The sequence below is a fragment of the Ursus americanus genome, chromosome 2 (genome assembly GCF_024610735.1).
Source record: "Ursus americanus isolate L20-20 chromosome 2, mUrsAme1.1.p, whole genome shotgun sequence".
Lineage (NCBI taxonomy): Eukaryota > Metazoa > Chordata > Mammalia > Carnivora > Ursidae > Ursus > Ursus americanus.
In genome coordinates, this window is record NC_142128.1 from 6701262 (window position 1) to 6729041 (window position 27780).

The following is a 27780-nucleotide window of genomic DNA, read 5'->3' on the forward strand; positions in this document are numbered from 1 at the left end:
CATAGAGGGAATAACTCCTGATATGAATGAATCCTGGTGTCTTTTAGTCCTCAGGTTGGTAGACCAAATTGTAATTGCTCCCAGAAAATTTTGCATTTTCACTGTTATTTCCATTGTTTTGTTTTTCCTTGCAGTACTGTTTCCATTCCTTACCCCAATTTTTGAAATATTAAATATCTGGCTATTTCCAAAAAAAGTTACTGATTTTTTCACAAAATCTGTAAAAAGGATGAAGGAAAGTCGCCTCAAAGATAAACAAAAGGTAAATCTGTGGTGGTTACATGTGCACGTTCCCTTCTGATCTTTCACTGAGCTGGATACATTTGACGTGCACACTTCTAAGTATGATTTAATGGCAGGTAGGGAACTCTAGGGTTTAGAACAGGAGATTTCTAACATTTCAGAGAGAATGAAGAAGGTGGAGGTCAGGGAAGGAGATAAGAAGATGAGTCAGAGAGACAATGTTTAAAATTTAAGAATAAGCATGCCAATGAGTATGTCAGTGCATAAACTTTGGTGAGAGAAAAACTGCGACTTCCCTTCAGTAAGTTGTCAAAACATAAAAATTACTGTGTAAAATCATTTTCCTGGTAGTATGATTTTGGCAGATATTACACCGGCAAAGGATCCCTTCAATTCTAAGCCTCTTTTCTTATACATTCGCTCGTGGAATTTCCCCTCAGGCACCTGGTCATGTTAAATTTGAGCCTGTCATAGTCTAGAGTGTGCAGGTGTCTTCTTTGGGTACTGAGGCTGCAAGCTGGCTGAGCAGGCTTTGCCTTCCTGAGGCCTGGTGGGCAGCACTAGGATGTGTGTAGGACAGGGAGACAGGGCTGGGTAGCCCAGGATGTCTCTGAAGATTGTGCAGAGTTCTGGGAGGGAGGGGCATTCGAAGATGCTGACACAGAAGCTGCCCGTGGACTGTGCAGAGGTCAGGAGATTGGTCTATGTGGCCATTCATTAAGAATTAAGGCTGGAAAAACAAAAGGACTGAAGTCAGGGACTTTCTCCTGAGCAGTAGGTATGACAGGAGAGGGACCAGGCACCTCTTGGGCCAGGAAGTTGTGTTCAAAGACCAGAGAAGCTGAGGATCAGAGAGAGCAAGAACCAAAAAGCAGTGGGACGTACTGGCTGGATTCCTGCATGAGAAATATCGTGTTCTTCAAGATTTGTAGCTGGACATTTTTGTTCACTTTTGCCTCTGGCAACACTAGTTAAACTTCTGGATGTGAAGGGGCCATATTCTCAGGAGAGAAGTTAGATGCTGCACCCCTGATTTACTTCTGACTTCACAAGTGACTTTTTGTCATTGAAATGTCTCTTTCTGTTTCCAGCACCGAGTGGATTTTCTTCAGCTGATGATTAACTCCCAGAATTCCAAAGAAATGGACACCCATAAAGGTAAGCAAGGAGAGCTTCAGATGGCCTTAATGGGGTGGCTCAGAGATAGGGGGTGGTTCTGAGATATGGAGGGAGATTTTTAGCAGCTGGAATATCAGAAAATCGAAGAAAGACACACGTTCAGATACAAATGGTAGCCAAAGCATTTTCCAGAAGAACAAAGCCACAGTTTGTTCAAAGCTTAAAGGGCAATGATAGACAAAGCAGTCAGTGGTCTGCCATATGGGAGCTTGTTTGCAATGTCAATCCCCCATCCTAATCGAGACCCACTGAATCAGAACCTCAGTCTGGAAATTCACGTCAAAGCTTCATCACATCAGGAGGCCCCAGGCCCCAGTGTAGGTGACCTTCACTTGGAACACTTGGTTAAACTTGTGTTCACTGGCTTAATCTACTGCAAGGTTTTTTCCCTTTGTAATTGAGAAGTAACTGGTACTGAATGCCTTTGTGATGTGTACATCTTACATATTTCTCTTTAACGTGTCACCTACTACTTTGATCATCCATGGATAATATTTGACTAAAACCATAATTAGTATGATGGTTGCAAAATGATGACTTTCTACTTCCACCATTCCTTCTACATTTGGAGTGATAGTCCATCGTTAGGGTGAACTTTCCATTAATCATCATTATTGTATTTGTTTATTTATATATGTCAATATAATCTCAATATTACTAACTTAGTCTCTTAAATTGTTTCTCTTTTAATTTAGATGATCAATTCTCTCAGGTTTGTCTTCTTGAAGCCATTTCAAGTGGGATCCTGCGTCCTTTCTTTCTTTCTTCTTCTTTTTTTGTTTTCTATAGACTTTAGTTTTATAGCAGTTTTATGTTTGCTGTAAATTTGAGTGAAAGACACAGAGATTTATCCCATACTTCTGTCCCACCTACATACAGCATCTCCTACTATCAAAATCCCCCCAGATGTGGTAATTTTGTTACGATCAGTGTCCCTACAATTACATATTATTATCACCCCAAATCCATAGTTTACATTACAGTTCACCCTTGGTGTTGTATATGAACTGGGTTTAGACATATGTATGATGATGATGATGATGTATATCCACCATTATAGCACATAGTGTATTCTGTATACTTTTTCCATCTTGTTTTCTGAGCAGTTCCTTGCATTCTGGTGTGAGACATCCGGTTTCTCTGCTGCTTCCTTGACGAGCCGTGGAATCAGCATTTCTCTAAGTAGCTCTGTTTCCTTTTAGTGAGAATGGTATTTAGGAACCAAAATCTGGGATCTAGGAGCGCTCATTTCTACGAGGGTTTCTTTGCATCTATTTCCTCTCAGTGGGTCAAGCAAAGAACATCAAATATATTTACACAGGACTGATCAACATAAATATATCTATCTCCATAACCAGTGATGTAATTAAGGTCTCTGCATCTGAAAGAAAAAAGGAGTCTTGATTTATAGTTGTTTCTCTGACAACCAACTCGCAAAATTCTTGAATATATAACAGCTTATTCTAGAGAAAAAAGATGGGCTTACTCTATCACACCACTATATAGAATACATAATATATATTATATATGTATGTATATGTATCTATAACTATGTCTACTTCTATTCTATCTATGTAACTCTCTCTCTAGTTCTACTACTTTCTGTGAGGAAGGAAATATTCTATGTATGCTTGGTTCTGTACAGATTCACTACACACATGTGTTTATTGAGCACTTGACATGTGGCCAGTGTCACTGAAAATCGGAATCTTACATGGAGTTTAGTATACCTAAGTACAACTTAAATATAAATAGCCACATCTGGCAAGAGGCTACCTTATTGGACAGCACAGTTCTAAACTTTGATTATCATGGGGTTCAGGGTAATCGAGGGCAAGAATTTGATAGTTAAATTTATCCACAACAGCATCACAGAAAGTATGACTGGGAAATCAGAGCTCTATAGACCTTTTTTTTACACTTTTTTATTGTTTTTAGTTGTGAATTACATGTTTGTGGCAGGCACCGTGTTCATTTCAGTGCTTAAGTATCTAAATGTCCTGATACAGTTCTGATCAAAGAGATTAGAGCATGACCATACAGAGTTTCTGCCAGGAGAAAATCAAAGGAGAGAACAACTTATATTCAGAGTGGGGCCGTTCACTAAGGAAGGTGACTTTGAGGCCATGATTGAATAGGCATTGCTAATTCCATTCACCGGATTCAGTTTGTCTCTATTTCTTGCTGGCCAGTATCCTGCTATTGACACATTCCTTCTTCTGCTCCTTTAATGGCATGAATTATCCTGGTTCAATCACCACTCTTCTCGCTTTGTCTGTGTCGTAGTTTCTGTACATATCAGAGGTCATCCACTTGAGAAGTTGTGGGCCAGGTCTTCTATTAGCTGAGACCTTGGAAAGGTATAATCTGTGCTTCTCAAGCTAGGCTGTGCACACAAATCACCACATCTCATGGAAGGTCAGATTTTGATCTGATAGTTCTAGGGTGAAGTTTGAGATTCTGCATTTCTAATGAGCTTCCATGTGCTGCTGATCCCGCACTTTGAGCAGCAAGAGTTTATCTGTAGCCCAATTGTGTTCTCTTAAGTTCCCGCAACTATGTTTAGATGAACGATCATTCATTTTTCCTGGCCATCAAGCCTTAGCATTGCAAACTCTCTAAAGAAATTTAAGTTCCATTTTAGCTGGAAGGATTTAAACTTTCCTGGGGAAGAAAGCTATCCCATGTGACTGAGGACCGAAGTCCTTTTAGGATTCTCCAAAGGACATACTGATAACTCTGTGTACATTAGACGGAAATGCCATCTCCTGAAATTATCTATGTGTGTTGGTGGGGAGGGTGGCATGAGCTGGAGCAGATGGCCAAGAATAGAATAGATAGGCCAGCGCTGGGTATTAAGGAGGGCACATATTGCATGGTGCACTGGGTGTTATACGCAAATGATGAATCCTGAAACATTACATCAAAAACTAAGGATAAACTGTATGGTGACTAACATAACAAAATAAAAATTATTATTTAAAAAATTAAAAAATAAAGAAAACTAGAAAAGGTTAGCTCTGCTGAAGACAGAAACCATGTATACAACTTCAGACTTCATACTGTTGCATTTCAACATTAATGATGTCCCTAAGGTTCTTGCTTTCTTAAAGTTTAGTCTTGCCAAATGTAATAAAATATCTTATCGCAGAGACTCAAAATTACTGGTTATAAGAGCAGGGCTAAAACAACATTCCAGAGCTTTACATTTGGGGGGTTTTTTTGTTTTGTTTTTTTAATACAATAGTATTTTTTTATTATATTATGTTAGTCACCATACAGAGCTTTACATTTGTAAACAAACAAACAAAAATACATAGACCATAGGAATAACCAGATTGAGACAACTTCTGGCTTTTCTGGGTCTGTAAGGTAGACATCGGAGTGCAAACCACTGTGAATTTGATTCTGAATTGCTTTTACATTTCCCTGCAAGGGAATTGGGAGTTTCAAATAGATTTCTATCATCTAAACTGTGATGTTTTGTATTCCCCTGCTCTAGCTAAAATGTCATTCCTCTCCTTTTAGCTCTCTCTGATCTGGAGCTCGTGGCCCAATCTATTATCTTTATTTTTGCTGGCTATGAGACCACTAGCACTTCTCTTTCCTTCCTTGTGTATGAATTGGCCACTCACCCTGATGTCCAGCAGAAACTGCAGGAGGAGATTGATGCCACTTTCCCCAATAAGGTGAGTGGTTCATACCTGAGGAGGGAGTCAGAATAAGCTCAGTTATATCTCAATAACAGATTAGCCCTCAAACTGAGTGGGTTTTCATAAAAAGGTTTACTTCTAATTCGCATTTGCATGTCCACCGTGGGCATTAGTGGAGAATGGGGGTGAGTCTCTGCTTCATATAGTCATTTGGGGATAGTGGGAAAAGGGGTTCCACTTTCTTACACCTGCATTATCTGGAACTTGGGGACTAATTGTTGGCTGGGGAACAAGGAATTAGAGCATTGCTCACTTGCTTTTCAAATAGCCCTGAACTGACACACATCCCATCAATTCACAGCCCATTTGCAAAGTAGTTTCCCCTAAGTTCACATGGGCTGGGATCTATGGGGTTCATAGATGCCATTCATGGACATTGGGTGAGCAGAGAGTGTCTCTGCCACACACCCTATGTGTGTCAATTCTAATTATCTCCATGTAACAAGTCAGGAAACTGAGCTACAGAGAGACAACATAATGATCTTAGACTCATTCATAACTAGTGGTGAAGAAGCCAAGCAAGGAGCCCGGGTGCCAGGATCCTTACTGAACTCTTAACCTGTACAATGTTGTCTCTTAAATATAACACCAAGTGATAGGCACATATTGCCCACACTGTTTAGAGATCCCTGCCCAACCTGGAGTTCCCTACTTATGAAGAGACCTGGCCTCTGGGGCTGGAGTGGCCTATTGGGCAAACGGTGAAACCCCAGACCAACAAGGAGGAGACCTTTCCAGCAACAGAGGGTGGGGCTGAGTATAGGGTTCTGATCTCCTATAGAACGTTCCATAGAACCGAAATTGTGTGTCCACATTTGGCAGCATCCAATCCTACCCTTCTCTTGCCCTATTTGTGTTGAGAGGTACTAGTGTCTCCCCCAATTATTTGTAGTTTTTATACAGTATAGTGTTTCTCTCTAAATACGGTAAATATAATTGAAAAGCTAGGAAGCAGGATATTTCACCTGGAAGAATTTGTGTGGCAGAGGGGATATTTCCTGTTGTATGTTCTTCTTCCATTGTGCGGATGTGTGACCTCTGTTTTGAAAGGAAATGGTGATTTCAACATATTTCACTTAAGACTAAGGGTCATAGGGAAGGAAATAAAAAATAAGATAAAAACAGAGGGAGGCCAACCATAAGAGACTAAATTATAGAAAACGCAAGTAATGAATCATGGAACTTTACATCAAAAACTAGGGATGTACTGTATGGTGACTAACATAATATAATAAAAAATATTATTAAAAAAATAAAGTATGGAAAACAAACTGAGGGTTGCTGGAGGGGAGGGAATGGGGGATGGGGTAATTGGGTGATGGGCACTGGGTGTTATATGCAACTAATGAATCATTAAATTCTACCCCTGAAACTCATAATACACTATATGTTAACTAAATTGAATTTAAATAAAAAATAAAATAAAAGATTAAGGGTTACAGTCTTAGTCACTTTTGTTCACACAAGTAAGAAAAAACACTACGTGGGTTGGATTTCAGGCCCTGTTTAGGGGATTGTCCCGACAGTCTCCCTTCGTCATTACTAGTGTACAGATGTCAGTGGGCCATTGAACAAGTCAAAGGACATGGTAGACAGTAAAATGTCCATAAATGCCTGTTAACAAAATACATGATTCTTAGGTGTTCCTAAGACTTCAGTAGTAGTGTATAGAGTGAGTCGGATGTTGATCCCAAATCTCAATGTATCAAAATCTGTTTCTTTCCTTCCAGGCACTGCCCACTTACGATGCCCTTGCACAGATGGAATATCTGGACATGGTGTTGAATGAAACTCTCAGATTATACCCAATCGGTGGTAGACTTGAGAGGCTGTGTAAGAAAGATGTGGAAATCAGTGGTGTGTTCATTCCCAAAGGGACAGTGGTGATGGTGCCAGTCTTTACTCTTCACCGAGACCAGGATCTCTGGCCAGAGCCTGAGGAGTTCCGTCCTGAAAGGTACAGGGAACCCTGGAATGGGGAACCCACCCTCATATTGGAGGATATTCTGATATTTCCTTAGTATAGATGACAAGCACGTGGTTGTACAATTATTTATTTGTACATCTTTTTATTTTAGAACTATTTTCTTCTTACAAAATATCATTGTTGTCAAACTTTTACAAACTGTAGTTGAGAAAAAAGAAAGTTAATGTCATCACCAGTCACATACATCATTATTAATCATGTGATGTGTGTCCTTGTGGATATTTTTCTATGCATATATAGATTACTAGAAGTTAGGATGTTAGTATATCTTTTTTGAACTACTTACTTAATGTAACAGTAAGCTGTAAACAACATACCGTATTTGCGTTTGTGATTATATGCGTATACCATTATATACTTAACCATTATCTTATTTAGGAAAACGGGACTTTTTTCTCATTAAGTTTTTTGCCCTCTCTAGCGCTCTGAATTTACTCCTCCCATTCTCACATTCCATCTTTGTAACCCTGGGCCACCGTTTCTGCTAGCTGTAGTGTGACAGCAGAGGCTGTGGAGCTGAGTCCACATCCCTGGCAGGAGGAGCGGCCTCCTGAGGATGGAGGTGTGCACAGGTCCTGTGCTGTCTGTGGCTGCAGACCTGTGCCAGCTCCCACCCCTCTCAGTACCTGGGGTTCATCCAAAGCAAGCTCTTCTGCTCTCTAGCTATGTGAGAGCTATCTAGCTTCTGATCATTCAGAGCAGAGGCTGGCTTTGGGTGCAGCTTGAATTCTGCTAAGTCCATGCTTTCCTGTTTATTGTACTGGTGAGCAAAATTCGGAAGAACCTTTTAGGGATCTAGACGTTTAGCCCCTGCTTCTAAGCTCCCTGATGGCAGAGCCCTCATCCTGTTGCGTGGTGTCCCTAGTGCTAGCAATGCATCTACACATAGTACTTGCTGAAAGAACTCAAAAATGACCAAGGCATCTGTTTTCTGGACCAGGAGACCTGATGGTTCCCACAAGCTCAGCATTTGCCTCTCCTGACGCTTCTCAAATGGAAACCAGAGAGCACTCCTGGTACTTGTCTGTGATTCATTCAGTCATGAGAGGAAGTGCTTACCTGTGTGTGTCAAGGACTGTGCCAGGCAATGTGGAATCCATGTATTGAACATGCCTATTATGGATAATTTTATTAAAACTTTTATTTATTTGAGAGAGAGAGAGACAGAGAGAGAGACAGGGAGACAAGGGTGGAGAAAGAGCACGAGTCGGTGGAGGGGCAGAGGGAGAGGAGAAGCAGACTCCTTGCTGAGCAGGGAGCTCAATGTGGGGCTTGATCCCAGGACCCTGGGATCATGACCTGAGCTGAACACAGACACTTAACCAACTGAGCCACCCAGGTGCCCCTATTGTGGAGAATTTTTGACATATGCACAAGCATATTCTATAGACACAAGTCTATGAAATACTTTCATTGCATCTCTGTGTGCCCATCACCTGCCCAACAACCACTAACCTGTATCAGCTGCCCCATCCGCACACTGTTATAATTCCATATCTGTTTTCTGTATTACTTTAAAGCATATCATCTGTAAACATTCCACCATCTTCTCCATAATATAATGAGTTTTAAATAATACCTCACCACAATGCCATTATCACTTACCTCAAATCCACGTTTCCCTGATATAGATATGGAGGAATTAATTTTGAATAACGTGTAAGTCTAACCTTCAAGGAATTTAGAGCGTTGGGGAACAGATAGACAAAAACTCAGTAATTATAGTGATTGTTCATATCTGTGAGTATGATTATAGTGGAGTAGCACCACGTGCCTATGTAAATCATCTGAAAATCTGTTCTGTGTAAGTGGTTGGGGTGGTCCTAGCAGGGAGGGTAGGGAAGTAAAGGGGAAAAAAATGATAATGTAAATCATGGGAGGCATTTCTCCTGCTTCCTTTGTCCGTGGATATATGACAAACATCATTCGGTGGAGGCAGGATCCTACCTTTCCTTCAGTCAGGCTCGTTTCTTGCTTGCCTTTCAGAGTGTGAACATCTCACCACCATGAATATAATTCTAGTGTTGAAGATAAATCCTTGCAAAACCATTCACCTCCTCTCTTCAACAACACTGAATGCTCCCATAGGCGAAGGGGTATCCAATGACCTGTAGCTTATAATTGTCACAGCAGAGTAAGCGTAGCAGGATTTCAGTAACCGGCCCATCAAAGTTTCCCATGTAGCCCTGGTTGAGATCCCCGAATATGTAGCTCTTGTGGTTTTTATGTTTTCCTAACTTGTTTCCAACGTGTATGGTGGAACCAGGTTCAGTAAGAAGAACAAGGACAGCATAAATCCTTATATATACCTGCCTTTTGGAACTGGACCGCGAAACTGCCTTGGGATGAGGTTTGCGATCATGAACATGAAACTCGCCCTTGTCAGAGTCCTGCAGAACTTCTCCTTCAAACCTTGTAAAGAAACACAGGTCAGAGAGAGAACTTCCCGCAAAAGGAATGTTTCATTGTTTTTTTAAACTAAGAGATATGGAATACATGTGTGCGTGTGTGTGTGTGTGTGTGTGTGTGTGTGTGTGTGTATGGACTCATTTATGCTTAGTAATTTGTTCAATCAGCCAGAGAATCTATGTGGAGCCATCTGTGACCTTGAAGGGTCCTTCAGCTCTTGAGTGCCATGTCTGTGGTTTATGACCACCCAACCATAAGGGTCATGTAGTCAATATAGTTCACGAGACATCATTATGCATAGACCTATGACCTTGAGCGGTATTTTAGATTTCTTTCAAGTCTGCTGAAAGGAAGGAAACATGTTGTGAACAGTCATGACATGCAGTGAAAACCATGACGTGACTTTTGAATGATGCTCTTCTCCACCACAGCTTACAGACTCTCTGGTAACCAAGGTTCTTAAACCCTCATTGTACATGGGAACAGTGGGTTTGTTAAAAATCCTGAAACCCAGGTCATCTCAACATTCTAACATGATTCTCCCAGAGTGTGGCTTTAAAAGTGCCCCCATGATTCCGAAGGGCCAGCAAGGTTGAGCATCAGTGGTGTGAAGCATGTCTGCCTGATGTGAAGGACGCCCAGGGTCCAGGCCATCCTGGCTGCTTGGCCCCACCTTCTGCAAGCCTGACTCCAGTCCGGCTATGCTCCCTTTCCATCCCAATCTGTCATCATGAATGGATGTTTCCACGGCAGAGGTGACAGGATGTTTGGCAGGGTGGATGTCCATACAATAAAATGTGTAATAAATGCTCAGGATTCAACGTTCAGAAAATTCAGTCTGGCACTTCTCACAATTCTTTGCCATAATTGCTAGGAACCTGTTTTAAATTTTAAATGCTCATCCTTTTCCCTTAAAATTAAAATCAAAAAAGAACACCAGCCAACATGAGTGTGTCTCCAGCCTGGTACAGAGTAAGTACTCAATGGATAATCTGTTGAAAGAGTGATGGATGAATGCTTCCATGCTCCAGTCTTTTTTTTTTTTTTAAGATTTTATTTATTTATTTGACAGAGACAGAGACAGTCAGCGAGAGAGGGAACACAAGCAGGGGGAGTGGGAGAGGAAGAAGCAGGCTCATAGCGGAGGAGCCTGACGTGGGGCTCGATCGCGTAACGCCGGGATCACGCCCTGAGCCGATGGCAGACGCTTAACCGCTGTGCCACCCAGGCGCCCCGTCGATGCTCCAGTCTTGACAGTTTACAGAGTAATTTTAAAGTATCAGAGATAGATGATTCTAAAAACAGTATTTATATGTTTGTAATGGATTATTGTCCTTCATGTATCTTGCCTGCTTTGCTTCTGTGGTTGGAAGGGTTTCATTTGTTGGTTCTCATGTGCTTGTTTAACTGTTGCAGATCCCCCTGAAATTATATACTCAAGGGTTAATTCGACCAGAAAAACCCATTGTTCTCAAGGTTGAGCCAAGAGATGGGAGTGTGAGTGGAGCCTGACTTTCCCTAAGGACTTCCCCTTTGTTCTTCAAGAAGCTGTATCCCAGATCACCAGAGACCTCAATTTCCTTTGTGAGTAAAACCCAGAAATAAAGATGAGCTTCATGTACTGCCCGTGACGGACGAGTAGGGATTCTGTACGTTCGTTAACTTTCTCCAGTGTCTGTGTGGAGCATTAGATATTGCGGAGAGTAAAGGAGGTGATAATAATTGCCAGAGATGTAGACTCAGCCTGTCTGGTTCACACAGGAGACCCCCAGTTAGTATCATCTACTCCCCTGAGCACTGATCAAGACTAAAACTTTCTCAACAATTTTATCAGCAAACTTTAATGGAGACAAGAATTACTGTGGTGACTGTGGCAGGAACATTTCTATCATATGTCTAATTTTGAATATTCTACACTAAATATCCCACTGAGCAAGTCAATGAGCATCACTTTGCAAAAGTATTAACTGATGGTTTCGTGCACATTAAGGGGGATTCTGTAGAACGATGAATGAGAGCCAGTGACCGAACGTTTTGACCATCACAGTCACTGGGTGGATGGAGCTTGTTCAGATTTCCAGTGTGATATGTCAAGATAGGTGAGAGTTAATCCACTGTGACTTTGCCTGTGGCTCAGAAAGTATATTCATAGTTTACTTCTACGGGTTTTGGAGCACGTGTTTTTTATAACTCTCGATTGAGGCACTTAGGATTATATGATTAGTTTTCATGTCCTCTGCCCTGATGTTCTGGTAGGCAGGGAACGTGCTTTCCCTTTGTGCTCCAGCCTCAGCTCCCAACTGTCCTGACACAGTGAACATCAAATCAGAGACGGTTGATTGGCCAGGTGATTGGACAGAAACGCTCAAAGCAGGTGTCCATTTCAGCTGGTATCAGGAGCTGCATAGGATTCTTCCTTTTCCTTCCCTCCCCTCCCCATCCCTTCTTTCCCTTCTCTACTCTTCCTTTGGCTCTCCTTCCTGGATAATTCAGTCCTAAAGCCATAGGTAGGGCACAGCCAGGTGGGCAGCCCCACACCAGGGGGGTCACAGTGACTCCAAGTTAGAGACTGAGTAGGGTGGGGAGGGTGTCCACATAGAGGAGCAGCCTGGCATGGGTGTGGGAGCCCAAGCTAGGTGAGAAAGTGCCCACACAGAGGGCTGGTCTGGGAGAGCCTCCAGAGCTGAACTACAGTGTGGAGAACCCAAGGAGCATGGTGGGGGCATACATGAGTGTCAAGGGATGGACTGAGGGTTAGTTACATGAAGGGGGATTGATCAAATAAGTAAATATATTAAAGCTACATGGTTTCAGGAGTTTCTCGGTGTTTGAGAAGGGAGTCACTGATTTGGAAAGGGAGAAAGCCAAATGAAGCCTGTGTATTCAGAGACTGGAAGTGAGTGTGTCAGTGTAGTGTCATGCTTTCCTATGGCTAGATGGTAGATTGGTAGAGAGAGATAGAAATGTGTGTGTTTGTCTGTCTGTGTGTAAAAACACATACCCCCTACCTCTCTCCACAGACAGCTCTTAAAACAGTAACACTGTAAGAGCAATGAGCACACCTTGTGCCCAGATCTTGGCTCATAAATGTCTTTTTCCTCTTAAAGGAACTAGGGCTTTTCAGAGAAATGGGTGATTCCAGGCTGGGAGAGCACATGACGAGCCTGGGGCATCTTGTGCTACACAGTGATGGGGACACGTCCACGGGACGCAGAGCTAATGTGAGGGGCTTCACCCACCCATCAGGCGGGATTTGGGCATCATGGTAACTAATGAAAGGCAGAAATTACAACCCATTAAATAAATCCAGAAACTCGAGTACACAGAGGTGGAGATAAATTCAGGGATAGGTTACAGTTGATGAGGACACTCACACAGTTCCAAAGTACTACAGCTCAGACACCCATGAGTTACTGAGGAAAGAGCAGCTCACAGAGCAGAGACCTGGCAGACCAGTGAGCATCATCAGGAACAGGAGGAAGTGATGGCGCATCACCTGACAGGTCGTGGTGAGGAGCCCAGTGTCACCTCTGGGATATTCTTGCCAAGGAGGCAAACCCAAAAAGAAATCCCACAAACTGTCAGACAAACCAAAATGAAGGAATATCTACTCGTAATCTGTACTGGTGTGTAATCTTCTACATAGTCCGGTCCTGAAAGCGGTAAAAAGGAGAAGACAAGCCAGGAGTGGAGTCACTGGCCCCCAACCGCACCTCACAGCAAGCAACGCCTAATTACCCGGATCAGCCTATCCCAGGAAGGTGACCTTTTAAGAGTCCGTCTGAAATTTCCTGTTGGGTACTAATGAGTCATCTGCAGGATAGAAACCCTGCAAGTCCATCCCCCAGAATGAAGGTGTCCTGGCCTGAAGCAATGCTTTGTTTTCCTTCTGTGCTCTTCCTGCCCCACCCTCCTCCCTAGAAAACCCTGCATTTTGTACACCTCCTGGGAGCGTCTGTCAACTTGGCCTGTGGGATGGCTCCGATTCATGAATTCCTTAATAAAGCCAATTAGATCTTCAAGCTGCCTTGCTGGAATTTTGTTTTTTATCAAAAACCAAACTAAGGAAGTGTTCCAGACTGAACCAAAGAGACTAAAGAGGGGTGACATGTAATCTCAGTGTGTGAGCGGGGTCCTTCTGCTATAAAGGACATTGTGGGGACAGTTGGGGGAATTGAAGGTTCTGACTGTTACTTGTAGTAATGTGTCAGCGTCCACTTCCTGACTTTGATGAATAATATCTTTGTGGGAATTATACGGGTTTACGAACTATGGCAGCCGCAACCACAAGTGTGGCCACAGCCTCATGAGAGGAATGTCAGGGCCACTGAGCCCAGTCACTTCCAAATTCCTACCCACAGATTCTGAGATAATAAAATCATTGTTTTATGCCACTGTGTTAGGGTAATTTGTTTCCGAATATTTAGTAATGCAGAGCCAGAGGAGCTGGGATATCTCGGATGCCACAGCAGAGAACTCAGCAGACGGTCCAGGGGTTGACTGTCAGCTGGGCTTGCTGGGCAGGGAGCGAGGTGATGGTGGTGGTGGCCTGTGTCTGTGTCCAGTGTGTCTGTGTCCAGTGTAGTGTATGTCTGTGTGTGTGTGTGTGTGTGTGTGTGACTGTTTGTGTACAGGTGTGTGTGTGTGTTTAAATGTGTTTTGTGTTTACAGGGGACTGTGTGTGTCCAGAAGTTGTGCGTGTTTGTGTGTACAAGATGTGTGTCTATGGGAGCAATGGTGCTTGTGTGTACAGGGCTTTGGGTACAAGGGAGTGTGTGTGTGGGGGTATGTGTACACATATGTAAAGCGGTAGGGTCCCAGCAGTTGTTCTGTTGGGAGGCTGAGGATTACTGCCCCCACTAGGCCGTGCTGCTGGAGATGCAGACGGTGCCTGGATCCAAAGCCAGCTGTGCCGAAAGGAGCCGGGGGATCTAGTTATTTAACCCTAAGGGCCTCAGTTTCCCCATCTGTGATGCAGGGATGATAATTGTGGGCCTGTACATCCCTGTCAGAGGGCTAGAGAACACACAGGAGTGAATGTACACTCCGAGCAAAGTTGGGGGGACGGTGAGGCTGGGTCTCGGGTACCAGTGAGAAGGGCCCAGGTCAGCAGGGGCAACTCCGGGTCCTTATAGAGCGATGGACACAGCCACAGACCATCAAGAACTTTCTGTAGAACCAGGGCAGAGAGCTGGTGTCACTTGTAAGGTGCAGGGCATAAAGAGAGTCTGAAGCCCTCTTTCCCAGCCCAGAAGTCATACCCTCAAACATCCTGAGCTCATTCAGGGAGGAGCAGGGAAAGGGCAGTGGCAGGGGAGGATCAGAAAGACTGAACTCAGAGAGGCTCATTACCTAAGTGAGACCAAGGAGTTGTTTTATGGTAACAAGAAATCCTCCCTCCCCAGTGTCACCCAGGAAGGGCCTCCTGGGGGTGATGATGTCAAAGATGAAAAATGAAAAAGCTGCATTTTCTTTGGACATCTGTGTGTGTTCACAAGCAGTATGTCTCTCATTTCTGTAGTTGGAACCATAACACCATTGGTTGATTAACAACGATGAAATGGAAGAATCAGAGAGCTGGAAAGATCTGACTGCTCAAGTCAAAGGCTTTAATTTTACAGGGTCTCATTTAATCCTCCTAAAAACCCTCTGAGGAAATTGAGGCACAGAGAGCTTAATGACTCCCTTTTGGTGAGAGAGTAGAAAAGGTGGAACCCTCTGTCCCGTGGCCCCACTCACTATGCTGAGCGGCTTCCAGACAATTCATTAGTCCCAGTGCTGGGCTGGAGCCCACTGGCCTGCAAAGGACAGAGATGGCTTTGTGGCTAATGTTGACCCCACAGCTGTCGTTTCAGGGCCTACACAGTGCTGAGCACCCAGTAGGCCTTCAGTAAATATTGTAGCTGTTTGTGAAACACATCTTGGAAACAGTACGTGGACTCCACCAGTACCTGCATTCTTTTCTGACTTGGGTGCTTCCCACCACCTGCTATTTGAAGTTCTTCTGAACCTCAAACATTTCTAGAGGTCAGCAGGAAGGTTGTTGCTCTGGTTTTTGTTTAGATGCACAAACATTTCCTAGTTACCATTCTGGAACAGGTCCGAATATACCCTGTAGGTAGGGAAAAGTCAGACCGATGGATAGACAGATTCCATATGGCTTGGTGCTTTTTTTTTTAATAATAGGTTTTTATTATGTTCTGTTAGTCACCATACAGTACATCCTAATTTTTTGATGTAGTGTTCCATGATTCATTATTTGCGTATAACACCCAGTGCTCCATACAATATGTACCCTCCTCAATACCCATCAACGGCCTATCCCAGTCCCCCACCCCCCTCCCCTCTGAAGCCCTCAGTTTGTTTCCCAGAGTCCATAGTCTCTCATGGTTCATTCTCCCTTCTGTTTACCCCCCATTCATTCTTCCCTTCCTTCTCCAGCAATCTTCCTGCTATTTCTTACGTTCCATACATGAGTGAAACCATATGATAATTGTCTTTCTCTGCTTGACTTATTTCACTTAGCATAATCTCCTCCAGTCCCATCCATGTTGCTGCAAATGTTGGGTAATCGTTCTTTCTGATGGCTGAGTAATATACCATTGTATATATGGACCACATCTTCTTAAGCCAGTCATCTGATGAAGGGCATCTCGGCTCCTTCCACAATTTAGCTATTGTGGACAATGCTGCTATGAACATTGGGGTGCATATGGCCCTTCTCTTCACTACGTCTGTATCTTCGGGGTAGATACCCAGTAGTGCAATGGCTGGATCATAGGGTAGCTCAATTTTTAACTTTTTAAGGGACCTCCACACTGTTTTCCAGAGTGGCTGTACCAACTTGCATTCCCACCAACAGTGTAAGAGGGATCCCCTTTCTCCACATCCTCTCCAACATTTGTTGTTTCTGGTCTTGTCAATTTTTGCCATTCTACTGGCGTTAGAACACTCTCACCATTATTATTCAACATAGTACTAGAAGTCCTTGCAACAGCGATCAGACAACGAAAAGGGTTAAAAGGTATTCAAATCAGCAAAGAAGAAGTCAAACTGTCTCTCTTTTCAGATGACATGATACTCTATATGGAAAACCCAAAAGAATCCACCCCCAAATTACTAGAACTTCTAGAGCAATTCAGTAATGTGGTGGGATACAAAATCAATGCTCAGAAATCAGTTGCATTTCTATACAGGAACAATGAGACTGAAGAAAGAGAAATTAGAGAATCGATTCCATTTACAATAGCACCAAAAATCATACGTTATCTCGGAATTAACTTAACCAGAGAGGTAAAGGGTCTATATTCTAGAAATTACAGATCACTCTTGAAAGACATTGAAGAAGACACCAAAAGATGGAAAAATATTCCATGCTCATGGATCGGAAGAATTAACATAGTTAAAATGTCTATGCTACCCAGAGCAATCTCCACTTTCAATGCTATCCCGATGAAAATACCAATGACATTTTTCAGAGAACTGGAACAAACAGCCCTTAAATTTCGGGCCCAGAAAAGGCCCCGAATCGCCAAGGAACTGTTGAAAATGGAAAACAAAGCTGGGGCATCACGTTGCCTGATTTCAAGCTATACTACAATGCTGTGAACACAAAGACAGCATGGTACTGGCACAAAAACAGACACATAGACCAATGGAACAGAATAGAGAACCCAGACATGGACCCTCGGCACTTCGGGCAACTAATCTTTGACAAAGCCCTGGTGCCTTGAGAGCAGAGAGAAGGAGCACTTGTCTCCAGATGGGGTTGGGAGGAGTTGATACCCGGTTTGAGGCTTCTAAAAATTTATCTTTAACAATGAATATATAGATGTACATGCTTTAGAAAGTTGAACAGTACGACGGTGGGTATAACAAAGCTAGTGGCACCTTACTCCACCCATCTCTTTCTTGATTTTCTCCTTCCTTTTGGCAGAGGCCATCTCCTTGTAGCTTTCAGGAGAGCGATACAGAGGAGTACATTTTTCTTAAGAATGTGTGTGTCTGAATATATCTCTGCTCTACCCTCTTACTTGATGTCTGATTTGAGCATAGACTTCTAGGCGGGCTAGAATTTTCTCTGTGAACTTGAAGAACCAGACTTGTCTCTAGAATCACTGTGGAGAAGATTAGTGCCCTTCTGGTTTCTGATTCCTTGTACATGACCCGTGTCTTGCTCCCCTTCCCCTTGCAAGGAGTTACAAGCATTTGGGATTTCTTTTTGTCCCTGGTGTTCTGAAAGTGGATTACAGAATGCCTTCCTGGATCTGCTGTCATCCATTATGCTGGGCAGAGGTGTCCAAGAGGCCTTCAGCAATGATGCAAATGTTCTGTTTCTGAGTTGTCCAACATGGTTGCCTCCAGGCACGTGAGTCTATTGCACACTTGAAATGTGACTGGTGTGGCTGGGGGACCGCATTTCTGATTTTATCTATTTTTTAAAATGTGTAACTAAATGTAACTTGCCACATGTGTCCAGGGGCTGTATATTGGATGGTGTGGCCTACTGGCCTTTTATTCTGGAGACTTGCTCTTCAGTTCTGGGAAATTTTCTCAAATTATTTCTTTCATTTTGTCTTTTCTTTGTTCAGAGACCCCTATGGTCAGATAATGGAACTTCTTGAATTATTCTCTAGCTTTCGTAATATTTCCCCTTCCATTTTTTGGAGTGAATTACTTACATAAAATTAACATAGTGAACGTGTCTTTATTTAAAATTTTGATATTTTATCCCCATTTATTTTTTTTCTGATTGACTTATTTTTATTTATTTATTTTTACTTTTTAAATTTCAGATGTAGACTTCAGTTATTCGTCAGTTGCATATTACACCCATTGCTCATTACATCACGTGCCCTCCTTAATGCTCATCACCAAGTTTCCCCATCCCCTACCCGTATCTCCTCCAGCAGCCCTGTTTGTTTCCTATTGTTAAGAGTCTTTTATTTTTTGTCTTTTTCTCTGATTTCATCTTATTATATTTTTCCCTCCCTTCTCCTATGATCCTGTTTTTTAAAATATTTTTTTATTATATTATGTTAGTGACCATACAGTACATCCCTGGTTTTTGATGTAAAGTTCGATGATTCATTAGTTGCGTATAACACCCAGTGCACCATGCAATACGTGCCCTCCTTACTACCGTCACCAGCCTATCCTATTCCCCCACCCCCCTCCCCTCTGAACCCTCAGTTTGTTTTTCAGAGTCCTAGTCTCTCATGCTTCATTCCCCCTTCTGATTACCCCCCCTTCTTTATCCCTTTCTTCTCCTACCGATCTTCCTAGTTTTTATGTTCCACAGATGAGAGAAACCATATAATTGTCTTTCTCTGCTTGACTTATTTCACTTAGCATTATCTCTTTCAGTGCTGTCCATATCGCAGCAAATGTTGAGAAATCGTTCTTTTTGATAGCTGAGTAATATTCCATTGTATATATGGACCACAACTTCTTAATCCAGTCATCTGTTGAAGGGCATCTCGGCTCCTTCCATGATTTAGCTATTGTGGACAAAGCTGCTATGAACATTGGGGTGCATATGGTCCTATGATCCTCTGTTTTGTTTCTTCAGTTCCACATATGAGTGAAACCATATGTTAATTGCCTTTCTTCGATTGATTTATTTGGCTTAGCATAGCACCCTCCAGTTCCGTCCAAGCTCGGATGTCCATCAACAGATGAATGGATAAGGAAATTGTGATATAGATACACAACGGAATATTACTCAGCCATCAAAAGGATGAAATGGTACCATTTACCTCATTGATTTCTTTGCATTAATATTGATTTTTAAAAAATACTGTGCTCTAATAAAGTGTGTTATTTATATGATTACCAAGAACTTGGCAGCTTTGCCCTTAAGTGGAATGCCCCACTCTCTTCTTTGGTCTCAGTCCTGCCTGGACGTCCCAACTGAATTTTCTAAAACAGTGTGTTGGCAAAGAGAGAATGAGTTCTCCTTATTCCTGCTGTTTGGTTCTTTTGGAGTTTAACTTTTCTTGACCTACAAGGCACTCCACTTAGGGAACTGTTTAGAGACCAATTCTGCCTGCTAGGAAAGGAGGACAAGTGCGTTCTTATCCTGGAGTTTCTTTCGATCCTACAGAGGTGGGGAAAAGTGAGGTGTGGTGGTCCTGCTCTCTGCCCTGTATTTACACAGCTGGACAGACACTGCAGGCTCCAATTAGAATCCAGGAAATGAAGTCTCTAAACATTGTGTTCTCAGTGGCTCCTCGCACAGCCGGTGGTAAAAAGAGCTATTTACATATAATTGATAAGAAGGGAAAAGATCAATAGTCCACATCCAGCAAACTCTCACCTTTTTAATTCTGTTTCATTTAAAACTTGAACTCATGTCTCCTTCTCCTGGTAAAAGAAACTACATTGCATCATTTGGGGTTACTCTATAACTCTTGTCCTCTCTTAGTCACCAGTTGACCTGTTTATGAGTTCATATTCAGTGACCATTCGTAAAGGGCTTGTGAGGGTCAGGTATCTGGCTGGGCAAAGTCAACAGATATACCAAATACCATTACTTTATAGGAGCTCTTGATTTATCGCTCGATAGTTGTGTGGTGATTTGTTTAGTGTCTCTCCCTCCTTTAGAGCGTCGGGTTCATAGGGCAAGGATTTTGACTTTTTCATATGTCGTGCTTGGCCCATGGACTGAATGCAGCAGGTACAGTCCAGTATCGAATGACAGTGGGAGAGGGGCCCACCTCCTCCAATGGCAGGAATGTCCACGGACCTGTCACTTACCTCACCACTGCCACACCAACCACAGGGCCCAGCCACCAATGCTTAGATACCATCTGGGTATCCGAAATTGGCAAGATCAAGCTTGACCTTACCGAGAAGAATGGGAGCTTGATAGCTTAGGAACAGACACAGAATCTTGCTTTCAGTTTTGCACACTCGGGATAGTGACCTGTGAAATTTGAATGTGATACACAAATCATTCCAGAGCAACACTGGCTCCCCTACTGTGAGCAGTTCTCCTGGCCAGTCGAAATCAGGCCCCGCTTCTGAGAAGAGGCACCATCTGGTCTCACGATACAAAGGGATGGGACTATTAGACAGCCAGGGCTCCTTGCATCACTGAGTTTCTGCCAGCCTGTCCACCTACACTGATATCTGAGCCAAAGGCTTCCCTGAATGGTATTTGAGATTCAGTTTTGACCAATAGCAAGGGAGCCTGAGAAAGCAGATAAATCCTTCACTCTTGAGGAGGACGCATAGTTACTTTTCCTTGGCTGTACTATAATTATCTGTTAGTTTCCTCTCTCTTCAACCTGCATGATGTCTGGGTCTTAGTTATATTTTTACCCCACACATTTAGAGCAGAGTATGGAAAGTACAGAAGGAGTAGATGAGAGCCACGGTGTGTTTGGGGGTGTTCTTCTGACACACAGTGTCTTTCCTCACACATTCTGTACAACTCTGAGGATGTGAGTCTCGTCAGGTCTGGTGTTCCCCACTGAGGAAGGATGGGGCACAAAGCTCACACTTCTACTGTGTCCCCTTGCTGACAGGTCATCAGCATTGGTTCAGTGCTGCATTTTTAGTGCCCAGCAATGACTAGCCTCTTGCTGTTGGGATAGATTCCAAAAGGTTGGAGCAGACCCTGAGGTGACAAAGACAGACGGATACTCGTATTAAGCTTAGTTATGAAATCATCATTGCCGAGCATGGGTTTTGGAGGAGGATGAAAGTGCATTCGTTTCCACAGAGGCTTAGTTTCCGAGTAAAATGAGAAAGGCTTTCTTTTTAGGTGAGAGAATTAAGTTGTCCAGATTACCATATGACGTCATTCTTTCCTTGTTTGCATGTATTCTGTGTACTAGGGATCATAGGGAGGCAGATCCCTCCCAACAATACTCTTACTATCATCTTGACTAGCATCTGTCTTCCCCGCTGAGAGGAGGCAGAGTACTTTGTTCAGGAAGACACATAAGGAAGCTGCTGTTCAAGTCACCATGGAGGTGGGAACAGAAATTTAACCAGTTGGCGCTTGTAGTCTCGAGTCTCCATTTTCCGTCATGACCCTTATCAGGGAAGGGCAAACGTTGAATACCAGCATTGCAGAATTCAGAAGACTTTTCGGTCTCTCTTCCTGTTTGCTTATTTACAATTTGTTCTTGTGATCAATGGCTGTTGGAAAGCCCATTGCAGTCACTGAGTCTCAGTCTCTACTTGTGTAAACAGGGAGAATCACATGACCCCATTGAACAGTACCCAGTGAAGACACCAAAAGGGGGCAGAAATATTTCAGAATTCCCAGAACTTTCTCTCCTACTTTACCTGAGGATCATCTTCCAGCTTCCCATGTCTGTCCATTGTTGATATTCAAGTCGGAGCCACTTCTTTCTTAATATCTATTTGCAGGGCTCCATTGTCCCAGAGATTCCTGAGGTATGCCACAGAAACCACAGTTTCTGGGGCCGTGCAGACCAGAACATGGGTCAGCGTGATGGTAAGGAACCAGTGTAATTTCCAGATGCTATCTTCTCAGATCTCTCCCATCAAGTATGTGGCCTGGTCACCAGCAATGCACCCAGAAAGGACACACAGGAAGCCCAGCAATTTCACCTCTACCAACTCAACTCCACTAACCTTTCTGGTTGCTCCCTGAGCATATAGCGGTCTGCAGAGGACTAGGAACAGAATGTTGACAAGTACTCAGACTGCACCCTTGAGAAGCTGTCTGTCTCAGGCTAATAGGTGTGGAGACCAACAATGGGGCTAGAGGGTGGAGAGGACAATAATAGAACTAGTGCTGGGGGGACAGAAATTTCCCAGAGGAGGAAGTGGTTGGTTATAGGTGTTCAAGGAGGCTGGTGAGGGAAGACCCTAACACAGGGGATTGTGTTGGAGCTGGGTTTGAAGGATGAGTAGGTTCCTTCTAAGGGGCACAGGGGCATTTCCAGGCAGAGGAAGCTTCATGGGTAAAGCTGTGCAGAATGAGCTTGTTTGAAGGACTTCATGTATTTAAAGATAGAGGCAGCCATGGTGACAAGGGCAACTTAGAGACTTGAGAAAAGTAGTTTACCTGAGGTTCTGTAACCTTTGAGATTACCGATAACACCGACCAAGTTGTTTATTGATTTTGGACAGAATATGAACTCAAAGGTCAATCTGGGAGTATCCACAGTGCTTTGCCAGCATTCCTGGCTGAGGGGCACCTGCTAGTGACTGCAGTCCAGCCCCACCCCCTTTTCTTTTCTTTTTTTTTTTTTTTTTAAGATTATTTATTTATTTATTTGACAGAGAGAGAGATAGCCAGGGAGAGAGGGAACACAAGCAGGGGGAGTGGGAGAGGAAGAAGCAGGCTCCCCACAGAGCAGGGAGCCCAATGCAGGGCCGATCCCAGGACCTTGGGATCACGCCCTGAGCCAAAGGCAGACACTTAATGACTGAGCCACCCAGGTGCCCCCCCACCCCCTTTTCTGTATATTCATCCCAGTCTTACTGAATCACCACTGGTGGGAAGGGAAGCTCCGCACACACAGGCCAGCAAGGACCAGCACACAGTGCTGAACAGCAGCGGAGGAGATTCACAGGGAGAAAGTGGCCATGGACCTGATTCCAAGCTTTTCCACGGAAACCTGGCTTCTCCTGGCTACCAGCCTGGTGCTCCTCTATCTGTGAGTAACTGTCCAGGCTCATTGCCTCTGGAACCCTGGACTTGGGTTGCTAATCAGCACCCACCCCCTTTTCCTTGTCTGTTTTGAGGATCAAGAGTTAACAAAGGGGATGTTGCTTAAGTGTTGGGTGCTTCAAACACGCTAGGAACACGTAAAATGTTATTATTGACTTCTCCAGATCTGCTGAAGGAGTGCCCCCCAGACCCCAATTACAATTTCTATAGCTAGGAGGGTTTAAGTGACATTATTTGTTTCTGGGGATAATGTTCTGATGGACTACCAGTTGGGACCTAGACTAATCAAGCAGAATTCAGCAGAGACAGAGTGAAATCAACAGGCCCCAGTGCTCTGGGGTCCTCACCCCCTTCTCAAGCTGTGGGGATTCTGGAGACAGACAGAATGGCTTGGGTCTCTGTCTCATTATCTTCACCTTCTGGTCCATGTCCACTGCAGGAGACGTGTAGAAGGACTGGGACTGTGTCACTCAGGTGGTCCTGCTCCCCTCCCTCCCCTACCAGGCAACATGTACACAAGACACCTGGTGCACCCAGACTTCCAGAGGGGCTGGAGATGCCTCATCTTCCTGTTCTGACTGGGCTCTTCCCTCTTTTCTGCACCCCTGTCCTGGTCATCCCCCCACCCTGTAATATGCAGAACTCCTTACCTCTGAATGAGCATCTTGAGAGCTGAGGAGACCTGGCAGAAATTTTATTTATTTATTTATTTATTTATTTATTTATTTAATTAATTCAGTTAGCCACTGTATAGTACATCATTAGTTTTTGATGTAGTGTCCCATGATTCATTAGTTGCATATAACATCCAGTGCTCATCACAACTCAGGCCCTCCTCAATACCCATCACTTGGTTACCCCCTTCCCTCTGAGACCCTCAGTTTGTTTTGCGGGGTCCAGAGTCTCTCATGGTTCATCTCCCTCTCTGATTTCTCCCCCTTCAGATTTCCCTTCCTTCCCCTATGGTCCTCCGTGCTATTGTTTATGTTCCACATATGAGTGAAACCATATGATAGTTGTCTTTCTCTGTTTGACTTACTTCACTTAGCCTACTCCCCTCCAGTTCCATCCATGTCAATTCAAATGGTGGCTATTCATCCTTTCTGATGGCTGAATAATATTCCATTGTATATATGTACCACATTTTCTTTACCCATTCGTCTGTTGAGTGGTATCTCGGCTCCTTCCACAGTTTGGCTATTGCGGACATTGCTGCTATGAACATTGGGGTGTATGTGCCCCTTCTTTTCACTACATCTGTATCTTCGGGGTAAATACCCAGTAGTGTACTTGCTGGGTCATAGAGTATCTCTATTCTTAAAATGTTGAGGAAACTGCATACTGTTTTCCAGAGTGGCTGTACCAGCTTACATTCCCACAACAATGTAAGAGGGTTCCCCTTTTTCCACATCCCTGCCAACATTTGTTGTTTCCTGTTTTGTTAATTTTTGCCATACTAACTGTGTAAGGTGGTATCTCATTGTGGTTTTGATTTGTATTTCCCTGGCAGCTAATGATGTTGAGCATTTTTTCATGTGTCTGTTAGCCATTTGTATGTCTTCTTTGGAAAAGACTTGGCAGAAATCTTGAAATGTTATTAATTTCACCTTTTCCTTCCAGTCTCTGGAAGGGTTAATATCAGTATAGAGATTTCTTTCCCCTCAATATGAAATCTGCTGGCAGCCACAAAGGCAGAACCCTGAAAGCCAATCTGGATTTTATTTACTTATTTATCTATCTATCTATTTATTTATTTGAATTCAATTAGCCAATATATAATACATCATTAGTTTCAGATGTGCTGTTCAATAATTCTTCAGTTGTGTGTAACACCCAGTGTTCATCACATCATGTCCCCTCCTTAATGCCCATTACCCAATTACCCCATCCACTCACCCACCTCCTCTCCAGCAACCCTCAAGTCGCTTCCTATAGTTAAGAGTGTCTCGTGGTTTTTCTCCCTCTCTGAGGATTTCCCATTGAGTTTTCCCTCCCTTTTCCTGTGATCATCTGCTCTGTTTCTTATATTCCACACGAGGGAAACCATACCGTAATTGTCTTTCTCTGATTAACTTATTTTGCTCAGGAAAATACCCTCCAGTTCCACCCACATTGATGTAAATGGTAAGTATTCGTCCTTTCTGATGGCTGAAAACTTCCAAACTCATTATATGTGGCCAGCATTACACTGATCCCAAAACAAGAGAAAGACCCCACCAAAAAGGAGAATTGCAGACCAATTTCCCTGATGAACAGGGATGCCAAAATTCTTACCAAGATACTAGCCAACAGGATCCAACAGTACATTAAAAGGGTTATTCACCATGACCAAGGTGGGATTTATTCCTGGGCTGCAAAGGTGGTTCAACATTTTCAAATCAATGAATGTGATATACTACATAAACAAAAGAAAGGACAGGGCCATATAATCCTCTCAATGGGTGCAGGAAAAGCTTTTGACAAAATACAGCATCTTTCTTGATTAAAACTCTTCACAGCACAGGAATAGAGGGAACATACCTCAATATCATAAAAATCATATACGAAAAGCCCACAGTGGATATCATTCTCAATAGGGAAAAACTGAGAGCTTTTCCGCTAAGGTCAGGAACACAACAGGGATGCCCACCCTTGCCTCTGTTGTTCAACATAGTACTAGAAGTATTAGCCTCAGCAATCAGACAATGAAAAGAAATAAAAGGCATTCAATTTGGCAAAGAAGTCAAACTCTCTCTTTGCATATGGCATGATACTATATGTGGACAACCCAAAAGACTCCACCCCAAAACTGCTAAAACTCCTACAGGAATTCAGCAGTGTGGCAGTATATAAAATCAATGCACAGAAATCAGCTGCAATTCTATACACTAACGATGTCACTGCAGAAACTGAAATTAAGGAGTCGATCCCATTTATAATTGCACAAAAAAACACAAAATATCTAGGAATAAACCTAACCAAAGTGGTAAAGGATCTGTACTCTAAAAACTATAGAAAACTTATGAAAGAAATTGAGGAAGACACAAAGAAATGGAAAAGCAGTCCATGCTCATGGATTGAAAGAATAAATATTGTTAAAATATCTATACTACCCAGAGCAATCTACACATTCAGTGCCACCCCTTTCAAAATACCATTGACATTTTTCAAAGAGCTGGAACAAACAATCCTAAAATTGTATGGAATCAGAAAAGATCCCGAATAGCCAGAGGAATGTTGAAAAAGAAAACCAAAGCTGGTGCCATCACAATGCTGGACTTCAAGCTCTATTACAAAGCTGTAATCATCAAGACAGTATGGTACTGGCACAAAAACAAACACATAGATCAGTGGAACAGAATAGAGAACCCAGAAATTGACTCTCAACTCTATGGTCAATGAATCTATGACAAAGCAGGAAAGAATATCCAATGGAAAAGGGAGAGTCTCTAATAAATGGTGCTGGGAAAATTGGACAGCCACAAGTGGAAGAATAAAACTGGACCGTTTTCTTACACCATGTACAAAGATAAACTCAAAGTGGATGAAAGACCTCAATGTGAGACAGGAATCCATCAAAATCCTAGAGGAGAACACAGGCAGCAACCTCTGTGATCTCGGTTGCAGCACCTTCTTGCTAGACATGTCTCCAAAGGCAAGGGAAACAAAAGCACAAATGAACAATTGGGACTTCATCAAGATAAAAACCTTTTGGGGTGCCTGGGCGGCTCAGTCAGTGAAGTGGCTGCCTTCTGCTCAGGTCCCAGGGTTCTGGGATCAAGTCCCGCAACAGGCTCCCTGCTTAGTGGGGAGCCTGCTTCTCCCTCTCCCTCTGTCTGCCTCTCTGCCTACTTGTACTCTCTCTGTGTCAAATAAATAAATAAAATCTTAAAAAAAAAAAAGAGTAAAAGCTTTTGCACAGCAAAGGAAACAGTCGACAAGACCAAAAGACAACTGACAGAATAGGAGAAGATATTTGCAAATGACATATGAGATAAAGGGCTAGTGTCCAAGATCTATAAAGAACATATCAAACTCAACCCTCAAGGAACAAATAATCCAGAAATAGGCAGAAGACACAAGCAGACATTTCTCCAAAGAAGACATCCAAATGGCCAACAGACACATGAAAAAATCCTCAACATCATTAGCCATCCTGGAAATACAAATCAAAACCACAATGAGATACCACCTCACACCAGTCAGAATGGCTAAAATTAACAAGACAGGAGAAAACAAATGCTGCCAAGGATGTGGAGAAAGGGGAACCCTCTTTGCACTGTTGGTGGGAATGCAAGCTGGTACAGCCACTCCGGAAAACAGTATGGAGATTACTCAAGAAGTTAAAAATAGAGTTACCCTGGGGCGCCTGGGTGGCGCAGTCTTTAAGCGTCTGCCTTCCGCTCAGGGCGTGATTGCAGCATTCAGGAATCGAGTCCCACATCGGGCTACTCCGCTGAGAGCCTGCTTCTTCCTCTCCCACTCCCCTGCTGTGTTCCCTCTCTCACTGGCTGTCTCTCTGTCAAATAAATAAATAAAATATTTTTTTAAAAAATAGAGTTACCCTGAAACCCAGCAATTGCACTACTAGGTATTTACCCCAAAGATACAAA

General features: G+C 43.1%; 2 protein-coding genes across 2 annotated transcripts in view; both read left to right on the forward strand.

The window, feature by feature from the left end:
* The window catches only part of LOC148110466 (cytochrome P450 3A12-like), a 36683-nt gene extending 25521 nt beyond the window's left edge, over positions 1 to 11162 (forward strand). Inside the window, exons 8-13 of the mRNA XM_087867553.1 lie at positions 135 to 262; positions 1335 to 1401; positions 4951 to 5111; positions 6866 to 7092; positions 9389 to 9551; positions 10948 to 11162. Of these exons, the coding sequence (XP_087723679.1) occupies positions 135 to 262; positions 1335 to 1401; positions 4951 to 5111; positions 6866 to 7092; positions 9389 to 9551; positions 10948 to 11043 (842 nt within the window). The 3' untranslated portion in view covers positions 11044 to 11162. The remainder of the gene's footprint in view (positions 1 to 134; positions 263 to 1334; positions 1402 to 4950; positions 5112 to 6865; positions 7093 to 9388; positions 9552 to 10947) is intronic.
* Positions 11163 to 22795: 11633 nt separating this feature from the next.
* LOC123777260 (cytochrome P450 3A12-like) overlaps positions 22796 to 27780 on the forward strand; it is a 33356-nt gene continuing 28371 nt past the window's right edge. The window contains exon 1 of the mRNA XM_045773797.2: positions 22796 to 23174. Within this exon, the coding sequence (XP_045629753.2) occupies positions 23104 to 23174 (71 nt within the window). The 5' untranslated portion in view covers positions 22796 to 23103. The remainder of the gene's footprint in view (positions 23175 to 27780) is intronic.